This window comes from Sapajus apella, unplaced genomic scaffold (assembly GCF_009761245.1).
Source record: "Sapajus apella isolate SASKATOON/1434 unplaced genomic scaffold, GSC_monkey_1.0 scaffold9, whole genome shotgun sequence".
Taxonomy (NCBI): Eukaryota; Metazoa; Chordata; class Mammalia; order Primates; family Cebidae; genus Sapajus; species Sapajus apella.
This window is the reverse complement of record NW_022436949.1, coordinates 41,575,397-41,591,950: the sequence shown is the minus strand read 5'-3', so window position 1 is coordinate 41,591,950 and position 16,554 is coordinate 41,575,397. Positions and strand designations below refer to the sequence as shown.

At 35.7% G+C, this 16,554-nt stretch overlaps 1 protein-coding gene across 4 annotated transcripts in view; it reads left to right on the top strand.

Moving 5' to 3' along the window:
- UGGT2 (UDP-glucose glycoprotein glucosyltransferase 2) overlaps positions 1-16,554 on the top strand; it is a 243,684-nt gene that overhangs the window by 209,979 nt on the left and 17,151 nt on the right. For all 4 annotated transcript variants that reach the window (XM_032277500.1, XM_032277501.1, XM_032277502.1 and 1 more), the window contains one exon: positions 11,835-11,951. In XM_032277500.1, the coding sequence (XP_032133391.1) occupies positions 11,835-11,951 (117 nt within the window). The remainder of the gene's footprint in view (positions 1-11,834; positions 11,952-16,554) is intronic.

Below are 16,554 nucleotides of genomic sequence, written 5' to 3'. Positions count from 1 at the left end.
AAACCATTCCATTGCTCTATTGGCCAGCATCTTCTACATAGTGCAATATGTGTCAGGACTGTGAGATCTTGTTGTCATGTGCCCTCTACCACAGTAACTTTGCTATAAATTGGGTCACTTGGTCTAATACAGTATTATGTAGAATCCTTTGTCAGTAGATAACAATAAATCCTTGGATAATGGTGCTAAGTTTCTGTGAGCAAGAAAGGCAAACCCATATATAGTATATGTATATAGGTCAGTCCAGAAGAATCTATATCCCTTCCATTATAAAGGACATCTAGTGTCATTAATTTACCAACTTAGTGATTGGTCTTTGCAAATTATAGTGCTGTATTAGAAGCTCGGTGTTTATCTCTGCTATTGGCAGCTCTAAGAGCTAGATCGGCCTGGGTAAGTAGGAGCCCATGCTGTTGGGCCCATATACAATCTCTATCTGTGCCAGCGTGTCTACTCCATTCATGTGCCCATTGTGCCATTTTAGTCGCCTATGATCAAGGCTAGCAGTCTTCCACAAGCCACATCATTTGACTGCCTAGTTATTTAGTGCTGATTCTGTGTTGAATGCTTTCTGGTGGCTGTTTAACATGAAGTACCCAAAGATCTTGACAGTTTATGCTACCCCCATAGACTCATCCAGAGGCCTCTCCCCCAGAATTTCTTGCTGTTAATTTTTCTGTCTGTTTCTTGGCCTCTGACCAATTGGTCAAGCCATTCACTAATTCTTATGAATATATTCCAACCATAGGCTACTTTTCTTTCTATACGATCTGAATAATGAGGTACACACATGTAAAGCAGCTAAAATAGTTCTTAGAAATAAATGTAGAGCACTAAGAACCTCTATTAGAAAAGAAAAAGGCCTCAACCTCACCTTCTACCTAGAAACTAGGGAAGAAAGAACAGTTAAAACCAAAGTAAGGTTCTGGCTAAAGCAATAAGACAACAAAAGGAAATAAAAGGTATACACATTGGGAAGGAAGAAATAAAACTGCCTTAGTTTGCAAATGTCTACTTAGACAATTCAAAAAAAATGACCAACCCCCAAAAAAACACAGTGTACCAATAAAGGATTATAGCAAGGTCAAAGGATGCAAGATTAATATATAAAAGTTAGTCATTTTTACTACCTATCAGGTACTATGCTTATTACCGGGGTGACATAATAATTTGTACACCAAACCCCCATGACATACAATTTACCTATATAGCAAATTTGCACTTGTAGCCCTGAACCAAAAATAAAAGTTTAAATAATTAACCTGGAGCAAAAGACTGATTACAGAGTCTGTGGGCTTAGATCAGGTATATGAAATAAAGGACAAGTATAATAACTGAAAGCTATTTATAAAAAATTAAGTGCTGTTTTGCATAAGATAAATTTTTAAAGTAAGTATGTTAAAATAATTTCCTTATGTTTATACTATACATTTTTAGGATTGTATTTTATTTTTAATAATATCATTTGTAGAGGGATCTTTGCACATTGCCTGGTATAGATTTAAGAATATAATCTATATGACAAAGAAAAAGTCACTTTCCTATATACCAATAATGAACAAGTGGAATTTAAAATTAAAAACACAGTATTATTTAAATTAGCACCAAAATAATATTTAAGTATAAATTAATAAAATGTTTCTCTACATGAGGAAAACTGTAAAATTCTAATGAAAGAAATTTAAAAACACTGAAATACATGAAGAAATATTCCCTGTTTATGGATAGAAACATTAAATTGTCAAGACTAAATTGGTCAAGACTAAATTGATAAATTCTTCCCAGATCAATTTATAGATTCAACACAATTTCAATCAAAGTCCTAGCAAGTTGTTTCATAAATGTCAATCAACTGATTTTAAAGTTTATATAGAAAAGAAAAAGACCTAGAATAACCAACATAATTTTGAAGAAGAAGAAAGTCAGAGGACTAGCAGTACTAGGCTTGTTTTATTGTAAAGCTATAGTAATCAAGAAAGTATATTGGCAAAAGAATAGAGAAATGTATCAGTGGAACAGAATAGAGAGCCCAGAAGTAAACCCATGTAAATATAGTCCCCCAATATTTGACAGAGAAACAAAGGAAATACAGTAGAGCAAAGAGTATTTTCAGCAAATGGTATGGAAGCATCTCATAAGCAAAAAAAATGAATCTAGACACAGATCTTACACTCTTCACAAAAATTAACTCAAATGCCATATGGACTTAAATGTAAAACTCCTGGAAGACAATATAGGGGAAAACCTAGATGGCCTTGGGTATGACAGTGACTTTTTAGATCTAACACTGAAGTCATGATTCATGAAAGTAATAATTGATAAGCTGGATTTCATTTAAATTAAAAACTTCTGCTCTGTAAATGACAATGACGAAAGAAAGAAAAGACAAAATTTTTTTGCAAAATAAATTTGCAAAAGCATCTGATAAAGGAATGTTATCCAAAAAATACAAAGAAATCTAAAGACTCAACAATAAGAAAACAAACCCAATTTTAAAATGGGCCAAAGACCTTAACAGACAGCTCACCAGAGAACATACACAGATGACATATAAGCATATGAGCAGATGCTCCACATCATATATTATCAGAGAAACACAAATTTAAAAAAAGAGTAAGATGCCACCACACACCTGTTAGGAAGGTCAAAATTGAGAATACTGACCTCACCAAATGCTAGTAAAGATGTGGAGCAAGAGGGAATTGCATTCATTGCTGGTAAGAGTACAAAATGGTATAGTCACTTCAGAAGACAACTGGACAGTTTCTTACAAAACTGAACATTCTCTTACCATACGATCTAGCCATTGCAATTTTTGGAATTTACTCAAAGGAGTTAAAAACTTATGTGTACATAAAAACTTGCACATAGATATATATTACACCTTTATTTATAATTGCCAAAATATGCAGCCAACCAAGACGTCTTTCAGTAGGTGAATTGGTGAAGAAACTGGTATATCCAAACCATAGAATGTTATTTAGAGTGGAAAAGAAACGAGCTATCAAGCCATGAAAAGACAAGGAAGAACTTTAAATGTATAATAACTAAGTAAAAGAAGCCAATCTGAAAAGACTACATACTGTATTGTTCTAACTATATAATGTTCTGGAAAGAGCAAAATCATGGAGACAGTATAAAGATAAGTGGTTTTTAGAGTTTGGTGGCAGGGCGGGGGCAGGTGATAAATATGGTGGAACACAGAGAATTTTTAGGACAGCAAAAATATATAGTGATAGATACATGTCATTATACAGTTGTCCAAACCCGTGTACAACACCAAGAAAGAAGCCTAATGTAAACTGTAGACTTTGAGTATGATGTGTCAAAATAGGTTCATCTATTGTAACAAACATCACTTTGGTTGGGGTGGGTATTGATAATAGGGGAGGAAGTTATGCATGTGTGGAGCAGTGTGTATAAGAGTACCTTCCTCTTAATTTTGCCTTGAACCTAATTACTACTCTAAAAAATAAAATCTTTAATTTAGTATAAATTAATAGAAAAAAAAAAGAATAAGGTTAGAATGGAAATCCGTAAAATGAAAAAAAAAAAAAAAGATTCATTTTTGCAGATTTTTAAAAATGAAACCAAAGCTGGTTCTTTGAAAAAAATCAACAAAACTGATAAACCTCTATCTAGAATGATCAGAAAAAAAAGGTAAAAGACAAAAATTACCAGTCTAGAAATGTGAGACATGAGAGCACACAGATTCTACAGATACTGAAAGAATAATCGAGGAACTATTAGAATCAACTTTATGGTAATACATTCAACAACTTTGATGAAATGGCCAAATTATTTAAAAGGCACAAACCACCAAAAGTCAGAAAATGAAATAGGTAACCTGAATAACCCTGTATCAGTTGAAGAAATGGAATTTGTAGTTTAAATCCCCAGGCCCAGATGGCCTCAGTAGTGAATTCTATCAAACTTCAAAGAAAGAAATAATACCAGTTTTCCACAAATTGAAGGGAAGGGAATACTTTTCAACCCATTCTATGAGGCAACATTCCCTTGACATCAAGACTAAAAGAAGATATTATAAGAAAGGAAAATTATAGACAAGCATTCCTTAAGAACAGTTGTAAAAATTGTTAACAAAGTTTTAAGCAATCAAATTCAGTAAAATATAAAAAGGATCTTATATCATGAATCATGACCACATGAACTTTATTCCAGGAGTGCAAGGTTGATTCAATATTAGAAACTCAATGTAACTGACTATACTAAGAGACCAAAAAATATATATCTCTATATATGTATATGTGATCAACTAAATAGATGCAAAACAGCATTTGATATACTCCAATATCCATTCCTGATTTAAAACTCTCAGCACACTAGAACTGGAAGGGAACTTCCACATCCTGATAAAGGGCATCCATGAAAAACCTACAGCTAACATAATACTTAATAATCAAAGACTGAATGCTTTCTCCCTAAGCTCAGAAGCACAGCAAGGATATCCATCCACTCTTAACATTTCTATGCAGTATTGTATGCATATACCTTGTACAGCAAGGCAAAAAATAAAAATAAAAGGCATCCAGATTGGCAAGGAATAAGTAAAATTGGGTGCTTTTGAGGCGGGGGAGGTAAGGGGGACAATCAATGTGATCATCTAGGTAGAAAACCTCATGTAATCTACCAAAAAGGTAGAACTAAAAACTACATTTTGCAAAACTGCAAGATACAAAATCACTATGAAAATCCAATTCCATTTCTATTTACTAGCAAAAACAATTGCAAATTAAAATTAAATATAATCTATTTTTATAGCATTTTAAAAATGAACAACTTAGTGGTCAATCAGACTTAAGACTTAGAGACTAAAAACTAAAAAACTGCTGAGAGAGATTAAAAATCAGCTAAATATTTAGAGAGATATACCTTGTTGATGGTTGGAAGATTGAATATTGTAAATTGATCTCTAGATTTAATGCAATTTCAATACAAACATTATATTTTTTCTATATTTAGTAGGCTTTCTTGTAGAAATTAATAAAGTTGATTCCAAAATTCAAATGGAATGCAATAGACCTAAAATCGCCAAAACAACTTTGAAAAATAACAAAGTTAAAGACTTATACCACCTTGTTTTAAGATATAATATACAACTACTATATTGTATATCTTTACACCAATACCAACCAAAATAGGTTGGTATTGGTGTAAAGATAGATAATTTGATCCATGAATCAGAATAAGAATCCAGAAATAGACCCACGTATATGGCCAATTGACTTTTGACAAAGGTACAAAGATAATGCAGTGGAGAAAGGATAGTCTTTTCAACAAACAGTGCTGGAACAATTAAATATCCTTATGCCAATAAAAAACCTCTAAACCCTAATATATGCTGTAAGAATTAATTTCAGACACATCATAGACATAAAAGTACAATATAAAACATCTAGAGGATAGGAGAAAATCTCTCTGGTCTTGGGTTATGCAGAGATTTTTTTAGGTATGATATTAAAAGCATGATTCATATAAGAAAAAATTGATAAATATATAAAGAGCTCCTAAAACTCATTAATAAGAAAATAAGTAATCTGATTTGTTAAAGAATCAGACTGACCCATCACCAAAGGATCAAGTGGCAATAAGAACATTAAATGATGCTAAACATCATTAGTCATTAAGGAAATGCAAATTAAAACTGCAGTGAATAACTCGACACACCAATTAGAATGGTTAACATTGAAAAGACTCACCATACCAAGTGTTGAAAGGATATACGGCTGCTAGAATTCTTATTATACATTACTTGTGAAAATGAGTGAAAAATGGCTAAGCCATTTTGAGAAGCTGTTTGGCGATTTCTTGTACAGTTTAACTTAAACCTGCCATATGACCAATCATTATACTTCAAGGTATTTACCCAAGAGAAATAAAAGTACATGGCCACACAAAGACTTGTACATAAATATTTATAGTAGCATTATTCATAAAAGCTAAAATCTAGAAACACCTGTCTTTGTTATCTGTTGCCACATAACAGCTTACCCAAAACATAGCAGTTTCAAATAACAATTTATGTGTATCAGTTTCTGTAGTCTGACCTAGCTTGGTGTTCTGCGTCATTGTCTCTCTCAAGACTGCAATCATTGTGTCAGCCCACGGACTGCCATCTAATCAAAAGACTTGGCTGCTAGGCAAAGTCATTCACATGGTTGTGGGCAGAGTTTATTCTTCAAGACCTATTATACTGAAGGCCTAATTTCTTTCCTGGCTGTGACTATAGGCAGTCATCAGTTTCTGGCAGATGGCCTTATCCATAAGGGCAAACATGAGAAAGAAGAATCAGAGAAAGAGAGGATGCCAACAAAATGGAAGTCACAGTCTGTTATAGTCTAATCTCAGAATTGACATCCCATTGCTTTTGCCATATTCTGTTTGATAGAAGGTAGTTACTAGATCCAGCCAGACCAGGAGAAGAAATTGCACCAGAGAATGGATACCAGAAGTCAGGAGTTACTGGAAGCCATGTCAGAAACTGCCTACTAGAAATACCTATCATGAGAATAATAGATAAAAAGATACGGTATATTCACAGAATGTAAAACTATTCAGTAATATAAAGGAATTAGTTTTTTATACACAGACAACAATTATTCTAAAAATAACAATGTTGATCCAGACCAAAAGTATATATATTTACATATAACTTATATGAAAGGTCAGACCAAAAGTACATGTATTATATAATCCTATTTATATAAAATTGCAGAAAATACAAACTAATCCAAGGTGAAAAAAGCAGTTCATGCTAACCTGGGGACTGGATTGGGTGGATACAAGAAGGATAAGAGGGAAGAATTGCAAAAGGACACAGGGAATCTTGAGGGTGATGGCTGTATTCAATTATGTCAATTGTGTAACGGTTTCACAGAAATATATGTAAAATTCTTTATGCACAATAGTGGTACTGGCATAAGGTTAGACATATTGGTAACTAGAATAGAATTGAGAGTTCTGAAATAAACCTGTGCATCTACTATCATTTGGATTTTGTAAAGCATTCCAAAATAATTTAATGGGGATAGAATAGTCTTTTTAAAAACTATGCTAGTCAACAGGAGATTCACTTGTAAAGAATGAAATTGGACCCCTACCTCACATCATATATAAAAATTAACTCAAAATGGATCAAAGACTTAAATGTAAGAAATAAAATCATAAAACTCTTAGAGGTGAACATAGGTGTAAATCTTTGTGACTTTGGATTAGGCAATGTTTTTATACATATACAACCAAAGCACAAGCAATGAAAGAAAAAGATAAATTAGTATCAAAATTAAAGACTTGTATGCATTAAAGAATGCAATCAAGAAAGAGAAAAGACAACTTATAGAATGGGACAAAATATTTCCAAGTCATGTATCTGACAACATACTGGTATCCAGAACATATAAATAACTCTCCTATAGGATGTTAGGGCAATCTAGCTGCAACATCTGTCACCCCATTGATCGCCAGGGTTGACTTGGCTGATCTGGCTTGCTAGGCAAGTGTCCCCTTCCTCTCTCACTGCTCCATGTATGTCCCTCCAGAAACTGCATGCCTTGTTGAAAAGGATGACCATCCCCAAGAAAGGAGGACCAAGGTCAAGGATATACGAGTAGCTGTACTCCCTTGCCAGAACCTCCAAATAAGCTCTCAAGAACTCTCATAACTCAATAGCAAAGGAAAATAACCAGTTTACAAAGTGGCCAAAGGATTAAAATAGACATTTAAGTATGCTTATTTCTATTTTCCATGTTTATTATTTTTTAAATTTCACTTTAAGTCTGGGATACACGTGCTGAATGTATAGATTTTTTATATAGGTATACATGTGCCATGGTGATGTGCTGCACCTATCAACCTGTCATCTAGGTTTTAAGCCCCTCATGCATTAGGTATTTGTTCTAATGCTCTCCCTCCCCTTTCCCCCACCCCCAACAGGTCCCAGTGTGTGATGTTCCTCTCCCTGTGTCCATGTGTTCTTATTTTTCAACTCCCATTTATGACTCAGAACATGCAGTGGTTGGTTTTCTGTTCCTTTGTTAGTTTGCTGAGGATTATGGTTTCCAACTTCATACATGTTCCTGCAAAGGACATGAACTCATCCTTTTTTATGGCTGCATAGTATTACATGGTATATATGTGCCACGTTTTCTTTATCCAGTCTGTCATTGATGAGCATTTGGGTTGGTTCCTAGTCTTTGCTATTGTAAGTAGGACTGCAGTAAACATACATGTGCATGTGTCTTTATAGTAGAATGATTTATAATCCTTTGGGTGTATACCCAGTAGTGGGATTGCTGGATCAAATGGTATTTCTGGTTCTAGATCCTTGAGGAATTCACCACACTGCCTTCTAAATGGTTGAACTAATGTACACTCTCACCAACAGTTTAAAAGTGTTCCCATTTCTCCGCATCCTTGCCAGCATCTGTTGTTTCCAGACTTTTTCATGATTACCTTTCTAACTGGCATGAGATGGTATCTCATTATGGTTTTGATTTGCATTTCACTAATGACCAGTCATGATAAGCTTTTTTTTCATATGTTTGTTGGCCACATAAATGCCTTATTTTGAGAAGTATCTGTTCATATCCTTCACCCACTTTTTGATGGAGTTGTTTGTTTTTTTCTTATAAATTTGTTTAAGTTCCTTGTAGATTCTGGATATTAGCCCTTTGTCAGATGGGTCGATTGCAAAAATTTTCTCCCATTCTGTAGGAATAGAAACTCTGATGATAGTTTCTTTTACTGTGCAGAAGCTCTTTAGTTTATTTAGATCCCATTTGTCAATTTTGGCTTTTGTTGCAAGTGATTTTGGTATTTTAGTCATGAAGTCTTTGCCCATGCCTATATCCTAAATGGCATTGCCTAGGTTTTCTTCTAGGGTTTTTATGATTTTGGTTTTACATTTAAGTCTTTAAATACAGATTTAAATATGTTTATTTAGAGATTTAAATATGTCTATTTAAGTAGACATTTATATATGAAATATGTCTATGTAAATAGACATTGTATGTGTTAGCCACTTACGTATCTTCTGTGATACACCAATGTCCAATAAACACATGAAAAGATGCTCAGTGCCATTGGTCATTAGGAATAGCAAATCAAAACCGCAATGAGATACCACTTCGTACTCACTGTGATGGCTGTAATAAAAAAGATTGACAATGACAAGAGTGGATGAGGATATGGAGAAAACGGAACCATGATATACTCCTATTTGGAATGTAGACTACTGTACCAAGTTTTAAAACAGTTTGGCACGTCATCAAGATATTAAACAGAGTTAACACGTGACTCAGCAGTTCCACTCCTAGATATATACCCAAGAGAACTGAAAACATATGTCCAAACAAAAACGTATACAAATGTTTATAATAGCATTTTTATAACAGCTGGAAAGTGGAAACAACCCAAATGTCCATCAGTTGACAAATGAATACCCCACATATTGTAAATTCATACAATGAAATATTATTTGGCTGTAAAAAGCATTGAAGTCTCAATACATGTCACAACATGATGGACCTTGAAAACATTGTGCTAACTGACAGAAGCCAGACACAAAAACCTCATAATATGTAATTTTACTTTTATGATATATCCAGACTAGACAAATTCATAGAGACAGAAAGTAGATTATTAGATACATGGGGGTTAGGGGAGGATATGAGGACAGTGTGTGAAATAATCAGCTAAAAATCAACTAAGTGGCAACAGAGTAGAACCATGTATATAATTGACAGAATTAAGGCTCCCCTAAGATTTATGTTCATAACGTTAAAATGAAAAAAACAGTCAATGTGGAGTGTGTGTGTGTGTCCTGTACTCATGGAACTCAGCCATATTGAATTCCATGAGAACAAGTGCAAATATTGAGATTTAATCAGGACTATGACTTTGGTAAGAAAGTACAACTAAGTGAGAGAAGAATATGACAGTTGGGAGTATATTCAAAAGAGTAACTATTTGGGAATGAATACATCAAGGGATGAGGGACAATGAAATAGTGGTGGAATCAGTTGATTGGAGGTTCCAAGAAGTCAAAGGATATTGATATCTGAGGACTCAGTGGAGTGTGCCAAAAGTGAAGAGGTGGTCAGAGAATGGGACCATGAAATTGAAAATATAAAAGACTTGGTCTAGTACATAACCATTTATTTAATAGCTTAGATAATATGATAGGCCAGGTTATTTAAGGAAGGGATTCCACAGAACTAAGGGTGTCAGAAGGAACAGTTAGGTTCTTCTTTCTTTGATTAATGTACTTTATGTTTTTAGAGCAGTCTTAGGTTTTCAAAAAAAAAAAAGAGCAGAAAGTACAGGTAATTTTCTTATTTCTGGGCTCTTTATTCTGTTCCATTGACATATTTCTTTTGCCAATAGCACACTGTCTTGATTACTGTAACTTTATACTTAGACTTCAAGTCTGGTAGTGTTAGCCCTCTGACTTTATTCTTCTTCAGTATTGTGCTGTATATTCTGGATCTTTTCCTTTTTCCCTAAACTTTGGAATCAGTTGGTCAGTCTCCACAAAATAACTTAGTAGGGTTTTGATTGGGATTATGTTAAGTCTATAGATAAATCTGGGAAGAATTGATATCTTGACTATGTAATCTTCCTGTGAACATAGAATATCTCTTCATATATTTCAGTGTTCTTGGATTTCTTTCCTCAGAATTTTGTAGTTTTCATTATGTTGAGAAACATGTTTTATTAGATTTATACTTAAGTATTTCTCTTTTTTGGTGCTGATGTAAATGTTATGTTTGTTCATTGCTGCTATATAGAAAAGCAGTTCACTTTTGTATATTAACTTTGTATATTGTAACATTGCTAAAATTGCTTATCAGTTTCAGAAGTTTTTTTCCCTTGATTATTGGGATTTTCTGCATAAACAATCCTGTTACCACAAACAGGTTTTTTTTTCCCTTCCCAATCTATATACCTTTTCCTTTTCTTGTTTTACTGCATTTGCCAGGACTTCCAGTATGATGTTTAATAGGAATATTGAGAGAAGAACCTTAAAATTGTGAATATTGGAGCTCATGTAGGACAACCATCAGAAGTACCCTGCATACTCTTGGAGAGAGAGGAACATGCCTTTGCTCTTGAATATAAACAGATCTTCTCTGGAGAGAAGAAGGGAAGGACTCTACCACTGGAATATAAACAAATCTCTCCAGGGAGGATTTGTCTGATTCTTCCCAGAGGTCTCTTAACTTACTAGTCCGGTTGGCCAGTTAGACACCCATTAACCCAGATGGTTTAACTATTCTGTGCAGTTTAACTCTCCTAAACATAAAATATTTCAAACTATTTGTTGTTCATTTAGATCTTATTTTCCAATGCTATCTTTACTTAGAAAACTCTGAGCATTCAGAAATGTGAAAATATTCATGGATCATTGTTTCCAATGGGGAGGTGAAAGTTCACCTCAGAATCCAGAGTGTGTGGTGGTGACCGACATAAATGGTAATTGAAGGCATAATGTGAGCAATAGAGGCAGATAGAGGTAGTGAGGCTGCCCATTGTGGGAATTATTGAATGGCAACTTTTTGTACCTCCCTCTTCATCCTTGTTCCCAGGGGTAGAGTCTAGAAGAGATGTAGGTATATTCCAGTTCATGGATTCATTTATGACACAAGATGATTGGATCACCATAGGTATTTTAAGCTTTAAAGTATAGTGAAATCTCAGAATTGCATATGTTTTTATGATCTGTTTACAGTCTAAATGATGTCTTACCTCATGTGGCTTCTTTTCCTCTGAATCTGCATTTTATACCTGTATGATTAAATCACATTTTTCTGTAGGATCTCCCCAATAATATGATTTACCAAGTTGCCATTAAGTCTCTTCCTCAAGACTGGCTGTGGTGTGAAACCTGGTGTGATGATGAATCCAAACAAAGAGCCAAAACAATTGATCTGGTGAGTGTCTTTGTTTTCATTTGTATGTAACCAGATATGGAAATGTTTAAATAGAAATATTTTCTTGGCCAGTTGCCGTGGCTCACGCCTGTAATCCCAGCACTTTGGGAGGCCGAGGTGGGTGAATCACAAGGTCAAGAGCTCAAGACCAGACTGGCCAACATAGTGAAACCCCTTCTCTACTAAAAAATACAAAAATTAGCTGGGTTTGGTGGCTCATGCCTGTAATCCCAGCTACTTGGGAGGCTGAGGCAGGAGTATTGCTTGAACCTGGACCTGGGAGGCGGAGGTTGCAGTGAGCTGAGATCGTGCCATTGCACTTCAGCCTGGGTTACAGAGCGAGACTCCATCTCAAAAAAAAAAAAAAAAAAAAAAAAAAATTCTTTCTGTTTTACAAATGGAATGGCACCCAAATTATTTCACTTTTTCTGCTGCTTAGTCTATTACACATTTACTTAGGTTGGCAAGCATAGGGCTATTTGGGAGGGCCCCAAAGACCACCCTGAGGTTTGATGGTTCACTAAGAAGGTTCCTAAGATGCACAATATAATCATATTCATGGCTATGACTTATCACAGTGAAAGGACATAAAGCAAAGTCAGCAAAGGGAAAAGGCACGTGGGGCAAAGAGAAAATCAGGTGGAAGATTCCAAGAGTCCTTTTCCTATGATGTCACACGGGACAAGCTTCATTTCTCAAGCAATAACAGATTCCACAAGCTGTGTGGTGTTGCCTACTAAGGACATTTACTAGAAACCCCAATGCTCAGGGGTTGTATAGGAAGCTGGTGACCACATAAGCGCTGTCTGCCTGAGCCACACCAAAATTTTCAGCACTCAGAAAGAAAGCAGGCGTTTAGCGTAAACATGTTTGCACAGATCGTTTAGGCAGAGTGAGTTACTCTTGAATGGTGGGAACCATCCTGAACCCTATGTTCCCAGGTGCCAGTGAAGAGCCAACCTTAGAAGCACAGCTTTCTAAGAAAAGCAATTTTAAGTTTTCTATGTTAACTCTTTTCTGCAAGAGAACTTTTGAAAGAAAGGCTGAGAGGACCAGGCATTTTGGGTCACGCCTGTAATCCCAGCACTTTGGGAGGCCGAAGCAGGCGGATCACCTGAGGTCAGGAGTTTGAGACCAGCCTGGCCAACATGGTGAAACCCCATCTATACTAAAAATACAAAAAATTAGCCGGACATGGTAGCAGGTGTCTGTAATCCCAGCTACTCGGGAGGCTGAGGCAGGAGAATCACTTGAACCTGGGAGGCGGATGTTGCAGTGAGCTGAGATTGTGCCACTGCACACCAGCCTGGGTGACAGAACAAAATTCTCTCAAAAAAAGAAAGAAAAAGAAAAGAAAAAAAAGAAAGAAAAGGAAAGGCTAAGAGCTAGCTGAAAATGTTCATGGATTAGCTGTCATCTTGACATGTCATCAGTTGAGTTCTCCTGCCAATATTTTCCCTCAAATAAAGGCAACCAAGACAGTTTTGTTTACTTAAATTATATCATAATGCTTTTTTTTCTCATTTTTAAGAGATTATTTTTCTTAGATTCTCGTTTAAAGAAGTTTATTCTGTGCAGTTTAACTCTCCTAAACATAAAATATTTCAAACTATTTGTTGTTCATTTAGATCTTATAGTCCAATACTATATTGTCTTTAGTAGGTATAATAAGTGTTTTCCTACCATATTGTTTTAAATGTGCTAAGTGCAGAAATTTGTTTACAAGATCTTCATGAAGAATGAGCTATTAAAATGTTAGAATTCATACAATTTTGAACAAAAAAGGGCAGGAAAACAAAATATAGGAACTTTTTCAAATATGTGTAGAAATATATGTTTTAAAAGTAGTGTGCCAGCATGTTAGAATGCAATCCTAGGTGGAAGAATATAGCATAAACAAATACAGTGGCATTTTTTTCAGAGGGAATTCCATAAAGAGAGGCCAAGAACATTATTGAATATAACTATTAATATGTTGTTAGCGTTCTGTTGTGATTCATACAATAGTGATATAGGTCACTTTGGGATCTTTAGTACTGAGATTAACATGAGCTACCAAAACAAACCCCCAAAATTTAGTGGCTTCATACTCATTCCAGCGACAGACCTAAGTGGGTATATCTCCATCAGAGAGTAGCCCTCCTGCATGCCATGTCTCAGGGAGTACTTTTTGTCCATCTGTGACTGCTCCTTCCAGTGCAGCAGTTACTTGCCACATGCGGCTGTTGAGCCCTTAACATGTTGCTAGTCTGAATTGAGGTGTGCTGTAAGGCATAATGTACACACCAGATTTTGAAGACTCAGTACAATGAAAATAACATATATCTCATTACTAATAATTGTATTGATGACATGTTGACTTAGTATTTTGGATATGTTGGGTTAAATAAAATATGGCATTAAAATTTATTTCACCTCTTCCTTTTACATTTTTATACATAGTTACTAGAAAAATTTAGTGTTTTTCTAGTGAAAAAAAAAAAAACTCAGCAAATTACGTATGTGGTTTTTGTCATATTTCTGTTGGATAGTGCCGATCTGGAGGGAAGGGGAAAAAAAGTGTGGAGAACACATCTTGAATCCTAAAGGCATAGCTCATTGTGGGAGCTAGTCACATGGCCATATCTAGCTGTAACAGGAGCTGAGAAATGTCATTCCTGGATGAACAGCTACTTCCTAGCAATAGTACTACCCAGGAAAAGGGGAAGTGGCACACATGTCAGTGTTCGGCCTGTCTCTCTTGTAGAAACACTAAAAGTAGAATGAGAGAATATGCCATTCTTCATGGGGGAGAAAAGAGAATGCAGAAAATTCCCAAGGAAATGGCCTAACAGAGGAAAAGAGCTTGATTAATAATATTGAAGGTGGGAATGAAAATGTTTATGAATGTCACTATAACCTCTCAACTTTTCATTTCAACCAGAGTTTTTCAGCCTCAGCACTATTGGCATTGAGGGGTGAATTCTTTGTTACGGGGGTTGTTCTGTGCATTTTGAGGTATTTAGCAGCATTCCTGGTCTCTGTCCACTAGATGGCAGTAGCACCCCACCACTCCCCAGCCATCACAAATTTTCTCCAGACCTTGCCAAAGTTCCCATGTGGGGTATAATTACTCAGTTAAGAACCACTAATAAAGCTTATAGCCTGCATGCATGCACGCACACCTGCCCCCCCACACACAAAACACTGTAGCACAAAAAGCTAAAGAAAACATAGTATTTTTATTTTTTAATAGTTTGACATAATTAAAAAAAATTAGTTCCATTATCTTCACTGTATAGAAGACATTGCCTTATTATAAAGTTAACTTCTGCTAAGGAAATTGTGTTTTCCACTTACCTGAGAAATATGTCATTATGGAAAAGAAATACATAAGGAATCAACTGAAAATATTTGGTGAGGAAAGGATTAAGACAACAGGCTCATGGCTCATGACTAACAGCTTTCCCCTAAGCAGTAAGAGGAAAGCAAGTGGAAAAAATGTGACCAGAAGTGATCAAGTTGCTTCCTGCCTTAACGCTTTGTAAATAGCAAATGGGCGTTTTTTTTTTTTTTAATTGCATTTTAGGTTTTGGGATACACGTGAAGAACATGCAAGATTGTTGCATAGGCACACACGTGGCAGTGTGATCTGCTGCCTTCCTCCCCATCACACACATCTAGCACTTCTCCCCATGCTATCTCTCCCCAACTCCCCACACCCTGCTGTTCCTCCCCTATTTCCCCCCAACAGACCCCAGTGTGTAGTGCTCCCCTCCCTGTGTCCATGTGTCCTCGTTCAATACCTGCCTATGAGTGAGAACATGCAGTGTTTGGTTTTCTGCTCTTGTGTCAGTTTGCTGAGAATGATGGTTTCCAGGTTCATGTCCCTACAAAGAACACGAACTCATCATTTTTTATGGCTGCATAATATTCCATGGTGTATATGTGCCACATTTTCCCTGTCCAGTCTATCATCGATGGGCATTTGGGTTGGTTCCAGGCCTTTGCTATTGTAAACAGTGCTGCAATGAACATTCGTGTACACGTGTGCTTATAGTAGAACGATTTATAGTCCTTTGGATATATACCCAGTAACGGGATTGCTGGGTCAAATGGAATTTCTGTTTCTAGGTCCTTGAGGAATCGCCACACTGTCTTCCACAATGGTTGAACTAATTTACACTCCCACCAACAGTGTAAAAGTGTTCGTATTTCTCCACATCCTCTCCAGCATCTGTTGTCTCCAGATTTTTTAATGATCACCATTCTAACGGGTGTGAGATGGTATCTCAATGTAGTTTTGATTTGCATTTCTCTGATGACCAGTGATGATGAGGATTTTTTCATATGTTTGTTGGCCTCATGTATGTCTTCTTTTGTAAAGCATATGTTCATATCCTTTGCCCACTTTTGAATGGGCTTGTTTGCTTTTTCTTGTAAATCTGTTTTAGTTCTTTGTAAGTTCTGGATATCAGCCCTTTGTCAGATGGGTAAACTGCAAAAATTTTTTCCCATTCTGTTGGTTGCCGATTCACTCTAATGACTGTTTCTTTTGCCGTGCAGAGGCTGTGGAGTTTGATTAGGTCCCATTTGTCTATTTTGGCTTTTGTTGCCAATGCTT